Source organism: Meles meles, chromosome 8, assembly GCF_922984935.1.
Source record: "Meles meles chromosome 8, mMelMel3.1 paternal haplotype, whole genome shotgun sequence".
Taxonomy (NCBI): domain Eukaryota; kingdom Metazoa; phylum Chordata; class Mammalia; order Carnivora; family Mustelidae; genus Meles; species Meles meles.
Genome location: NC_060073.1, coordinates 57,603,355 through 57,609,948, shown reverse-complemented (window position 1 = coordinate 57,609,948; position 6,594 = coordinate 57,603,355). Strand labels below are relative to the sequence as shown.

The 6,594-nt window shown below is 36.8% G+C and overlaps 1 protein-coding gene across 1 annotated transcript; it reads left to right on the top strand.

Moving 5' to 3' along the window:
- The first annotated feature begins 1,057 nt into the window (after positions 1–1,057).
- Positions 1,058–2,002, top strand: LOC123949858 (olfactory receptor 51V1-like). Its single transcript, XM_046017540.1, has one exon. The coding sequence runs from the start codon at positions 1,058–1,060 to the stop codon at positions 2,000–2,002; it is 945 nt and encodes a 314-aa protein (XP_045873496.1).
- The last annotated feature ends 4,592 nt before the right edge of the window (positions 2,003–6,594 follow it).

The following is a 6,594-nucleotide window of genomic DNA, read 5'->3' as shown; positions in this document are numbered from 1 at the left end:
TGAATAAGCACTTCACCAAGATGTATTATATATAACAAATAAGCATGTGAAAAGATGCAAAAGAATCATAAGGGAAAGACAAATTAAAACCACAGTGATATAGCACTATACATCTATTAATATAGCAAAACAAAAGAAAGCAAAATATCTGACCATACAAGGTATTGGCCTAGATGTGGAGGAACTGTAATTCTCATACACTGCTGGCCTGAATGTCAAATGGTAACTTGCCTTGGAAGACACATTGGCGAGTACTTTAGAAAGTTAAATAAATACGTACCATATGAGTTAGCCATTCTTTTTCCAGCTGTCACCTGAGATGAAGTATTGGTTTGGTACTTTACAATTTAAAATGTCGTTTATGTTATATAGAAAGATAAAAGGGATAAAAACACAGAGGATCAGAAAAAGGAGGAATCTCATGCAGAATAATGAGGTACATAAAAATAAAGAAAAATATAATGAAGTACAACTAAAAAGGGTAAATGATTTAGAGAGGGGTTAAACAATGTGGAATATGTAAAAAAAAAAGTTCTGATTCCTCTTAGTTTGTTAGGATTCTCTCAACTAAATTGTAATCTTCTGCAAAGTTAGTTTACTTTAATCAGTTTGTTTCCTCTGGGGTCTTATACCCCCTTGGGAATAGTGACAGAAACATTTGTGGTACTCAAGAGAAATATTAGCAATGCATTCCACATTTTACTAAGGATAATAACAGCCGTGGCTGTTACCTTCTTTGCAGAATGAACAGAGACTCCCAGAAGTCCAACCCCAAATCCAAATCCCATTAGCATCATTGTTTCTGCATAAAACCCCCCTAGTTTCTTGGCATAAGTAGCCACTGGTCCTGGAAAATCTCTGTCTAGGCAATGGATTTTTACCTTAAAGAATACAGAAGCAGGTCTCTGTTTTTCTAAGTTTATGACTCTTAAGGAAACTGTATTATATTTTAATTTATTTTCTTCTCAAAAGCTGACAAATGTTACTAGAAATTAGAGAAGCATAAACTGATCTAATTTGTAACATCTCTCTAGAAATATTTTCCAATCATCTACTAATGTCTCCCATCTCTATCTTGAATGTCAGTAGTTCCAGATTTATTCTCACTGGTTTTCCTGGCCTTGAAGTTCACTATCTCTGGATCTCCATCCCTTTCTCCTCCATTTATGCTATGGTCTTCCTGGGAAACTGCATGGTGCTGCATGTGATCCGGACTGAGCCAAGCCTACACCAGCCCATGTTTTACCTCCTTGCCATGCTGGGCCTCACTGACCTGTGCATGGGACTTTCCACTATGTACACAGTGCTGGGGGTCCTGTGGGGGATCATTCGTGAGATCAGCCTGGATTCCTGCATTGCCCAGTCCTACTTTATCCATGGTCTGTCCTTCGTGGAGTCCTCTGTCCTCCTTACTATGGCTTTTGACCGATACATTGCCATTTGCAACCCACTACGCTACTCTTCCATCCTAACTAATGACAAAATCATGAAAATCGCGGTGGCAATCTTATGCAGGAGTTCTTTACTCATACCTCCAGTCATCATTCGTCTAAAGTTCTTAAATTATTGCCGCCCCCACATCCTTTCTCACTCTTTCTGCCTGCACCAAGACTTAATTAGAATGGCCTGTTCAGACATCCGCTTCAACAGCATTTATGGTCTAGCCCTGGTAATCAGCAACCTATTGTTGGATGCAGTGCTCATACTTATCTCCTATATCATGATCTTGTATGCAGTCTTAGCTATTGCATCCCGGGAGGAGAGAATCAAGTCTTTGCAGACCTGTGTATCTCACATCTGTGCTGTTTCAGTTTTCTACATCCCCATCATTGGTCTGACTATGGTGCACCGCTTTGGAAAACACCTCTCACCGTTGGTTCATGTCCTCATGGGCAACATCTATATCCTTTTCCCACCCTTGATGAACCCCATTATTTATAGTATCAAGACCCAACAAATACGAAGGAGAGTCCAGAGATTGTTTTCTCTGAAAAGAATGTAAGTCTTGAGATCAAATGTGAATGTATTTAAAAGTCAACAAGTGGAGCTTTAAAAGGGTAAGAGTCAGTAAATAGTTATAAATATATTTAATGACTTTTATTTGTATGTTTGTTGTGTTACTCCCTCTCCATTTTTCCCCACAACCATAAGTCAGTGAAACTGATATAGGTTATATTGTGATCAATGTTATAAATCAGAAAATACATATATAATGGACTGAGGATCCTATTAATGTATAAGGCACATTCACTATTTTTTTTTTTTAGATTTTATTTATTTATTTGACAGAGAGAGATCACAAGTAGATAGAGAGGCAGGCAGAGAAAGAGAGAGAGAGGGAAGCAGGATCCCTGCTGAGCAGAGAGCCCGATGCGGGACTTGATCCCAGGACTCTGAGATCATGACCTGAGCCGAAGGCAGCAGCTTAACCCACTGAGCCACCCAGGCGCCCCAGGCACATTCACTATTAAAATGTGTATCTTACCATGTTCAGCTGAGTGAAGGTACTTTGGGATCTACTCATTAAGGAAAAGATAAATTTTACTGATCAAAATCCTTTAATTAATTATTAAAGTGTCAGCAATGATCTTAGTCAATTTCTACTACCTTAGGTAGCATTTTTGTTGATTCAGCCATTCTCCCTGCTAACCATTTTATCCACATGGTCATGTAATGGAGTAAATATCATGAAGAAATTGGACTCTTTGGGCCTTTAAAAAGTAGTGAGACAAACAACAAAAAACTAATCTCGATACCAAGTTACTCACCAGCCACGCAATCTTTCCCTACTCCCTTCCTATGAGCAGTAATTGAACTAAAGCTATTGACAAGCAGTAACTGTCAGGGTAGAATGAAATAGGCTTTTGTGATTAGTTTGTTTACCCAAATAATACAAATAGCAACTACCATTTGAAAATCATTTGAAAATATTTCCTAATCTCACTTTAATTTCCTGCCACAGTGTAAACAACAAAAAAAGAAGAAGAGAGAGAAAGCATAAAATGTTACTATGGCCAAGTAATATATATGTTAAATTTTTGAAAAAATAATCAATTAATTATTTTAGAGAGAGAGAGCAGGGAGAGGCAGAAGGAGAGAAAGAATCTCAGGCAGGCTCCATACACAGTGAAAGGCCCAACACAGGGCTTAATCTCATGCCCCTGAGATCATGAACTGAGCTGAAATCAAGAGTTAGATGCTTAAACAACTGAGCCATCCAGATATTCCTCAGTATGTTTCTAATTTATCTTCCCATCAAGACTCCATGTAGGTATTATTTTTGTTACATACATGGATAGTTTAAAACACATCAAGGTTAAATAACTCAAATTTTGAGGAGGTAGAAAGTGATGGGATTTGGATATATTCCTTGCTTTAGTTTCCAACCATGTGACATTTCTTCCTTTCTTATTTTCCCCTTCTGTACTTTTTAATATGAAGTTTATTAAATGGTTATGCAACCATCATAAAAATATCTCTTGACTAAAAACAGATCACTAATTAATCATGGATGGTAACACGGTGTACATATTTAGACTCTGTTGGTATGTATGTTTCCTCAAAATATTATTGCTACAATAATCTCTGTAATATAATTATGGCAACTGTTTTTGAAGTATACTTACAAACAGTAATTCGCTCTGTTTAGATGTGCATGTGCAGTTTGATAAGCTCTGAAGAACATGTACAGTCATGTAGTCACCACCAGAATCAAGAATGGAATATTTCTGTCACTCCCAAAAGTGCCCTTTTACCTCTTTGGGGTTAGTCTTCTCCCACAACCCCAGGTTCTGGAAGTCACTAAACTGCTCTCTCATTCAGTTTTCCCTTTAAGAACAGGTCATGTATATCAAATTATAAACAATTTAATCTCTATATCTGGATTCTTTCTCTTGCAATAATGCTCTTGAGATACATTCTTGTTTTTGCCTATATGTGGTTTATTTTTAATGGTTTTAATGGTTTAGTGGTTTATTTTAATGGTTTTAATGGTTGAATCTCATTCCATGGTATCACATAGAGTAAACTGTGTGCTCATTTGTCAATTGATGGACATTTTAGTGTTTTACAGTTTTGATTTTGAATAAAGCTGCTATAAGCACGCATGCTATATGATTGTAGAAGTGTTTTCCCCAAACCGATAAAAGTTTACCTTTGATATTTATACCTTTACTTTTAATAATACAATAACCACCTCAGTAATAGTAATCATCATCATCATCACCATAAATATAATATTTAGTTTATATTTATCAGATGCCTATTTTATGCCTGGAATAAATTTATGTCATGGAAACATTGCCATGACAGTGATGCTTGTTATTAATCTTCAGAGAAAATCCATAGGGTAAATCATAATCATTGAGTTTTGCAGATGAGCAAATTGAATAAAGGCATTTTAAATTACTGGCAAATAACAGTGGGGTAGTACAGTTTCATACCACTTTTACCTCTGTTGTTATGGCTTCATTTTCCATTGTATTATATCCCATTGTTCAGCTTGTTTTATTGGTGGTCCCATTCATGATGTGAGTTCAGAATTTTAAGTTGTGTGTTGATGTAAATATAGGTTTTCAAATGCATTACCAGTGGAACCAATTATTTAATAGGCCATTATTCTCCAGCCAGTGTTATGATATACCAAATTCTATGTTATAGGCTTTGTACTTTATACTCAAAAAGTCAAATGTGGTGACTTTTGCCTTTGTTTTGATTTTTAGTGTTCCATTGTTCCAAGAGACTCTATTTATGCCAATGATTGTCTAAATCTCCAACTTCCCACTTACAGGTCAATTAAAGTTTTTGAGTTTAAACAGATATATTTTCTGTGGCATAACTTAATTTATTTCAATAACTTTTCTGTCAATTGGAAGTTGATGCTCTCTGTTACACTAATTCTTTCCTCCATAGCTCTCTGCCACTCACTCCCACTCCCATACAACTCCCTTATTGCTTGTGTTCAAGGGGAAGCCAACATGCCCAGCCAACACTGAGGAACTGGGATGAGAGAACTGGATGGGCACCTGGTCTACATCTATAGTACTTGGGTGAGACTTGTTGAATGAACCTCATCTTACCTACTCACTCTGCAAAGGCCTCTATCCTTTCTGCAGCCTTTGCTGAAATTTGATAATTTTCTCCTGGATTCCACTTAGTGAGGCATCCAAAATGTTGGATCTTAATCTACAAGCCCTAAAACCTGACCTATTTTCTCTTACTTCCCCAACTCTGGCATTTGTGTCTATGGCCCTTGGCTACAGAACCATTTTTTCCCTAACCAAAGCAACTCCATTTTCAACTTCCCTAGGCAGCATTTCCATGGTATTTGTGTTCCCCACAATGCTGTGAAAGACCCCTATATTCATTTGTTTCCCTTGTGAAATAGAAGGAAACCTGTTCTCTGACTGAATGTGCCACATGGTCATTTTTACTCTAATGCTACTCTCCCATGATGGCATGAGACAACTTGCTAAGAAATCTCTTTCAGATATTTAAGCAGGAAATAAGATATTCATCCCCCTGTCTTTATCTTCCTGTTCAAAACTCACTGGGTTTCCATGTTTTTATTCCCTGACCTTTTGAACAAGGGTCAGAGAGAGTGAAGCTGAAACTAGAATCTTGAAGACTGTATCTTCCCTCTCCTTTCCATTTGTCTCTTCCTCATCTCATGCTGAAAGGGGTTCTCTTTTGTGTCTAAAAGGAACTTCCTCTACATCTGAACCTCCTTCCTTTCTATCCTTATTCTAGCTGGTACCCTTTAACAGAAGCACTTAAGGATAATAGACTTAGTGGAGGAAATGAAAACTCAATAGTTTTCAAAAAGCAAAATATCTTGGTATTTCATATATGTGTGTGTGTGTATGTATACATATATATATATGTATACACACATACATACATGGAATATATATGGAATTTAAGTATCTTTATGAAATATAGATATATAGATATATTCTGATAGGTTTCAACTAACTCTGTATTCATGGTACTATTTCTCAATTTTGGCTGCTTCTCTTTATTATAAGGTAATGTTTATATATTTTTAGCATAAGTTAAACTTTCTTTACTATACTACCTGTATATCAATTCCCAACCCCAACATGTCCCTTTAAATGTACAACTAAATGGTTCTTCTAAAAATTTACACATTAGTAGAATTCTATATATTTTTCCAGAATTTTTGTGCAAATATGCATATATATATGATTCCTTATATGAATATATATGTGTGTGTACATCCATTTATTTGAGATTACCTGATATGTCCCATCTTATGAACCTGTAATTTCTCTTTAAAGCGTTTTTAGCTTGGGGACACCTGGGTGGCTCAGTCAGTTAAAGATCTGACTTGGGCTCAGGTCATGATCTCAGGGTCCTGCGATGGAACCCCCCTTTGGGCTCCTTGATCAGCTGAAAGTTTGCTTGGGCCTCTCCCTCTGCCCCTCCCCCCACAGGGGCTCTCTCTGTCTCTCTTTCAAATAAATAAAAAATCTTAAAAAAAAATTTAAGGGGGAGTCAAGATGGCGGGGAAGTAGGAGGAGGCACCATTTCAACCTGTACCCTAAAGTGAGCTGATTACCTACCAAAGAACTC

Bases quoted from the DNA above. Each gene is read 5' to 3' on its own strand.
- LOC123949858 (XM_046017540.1), top strand. From the start codon at position 1,058: ATGTCTCCCATCTCTATCTTGAATGTCAGTAGTTCCAGATTTATTCTC.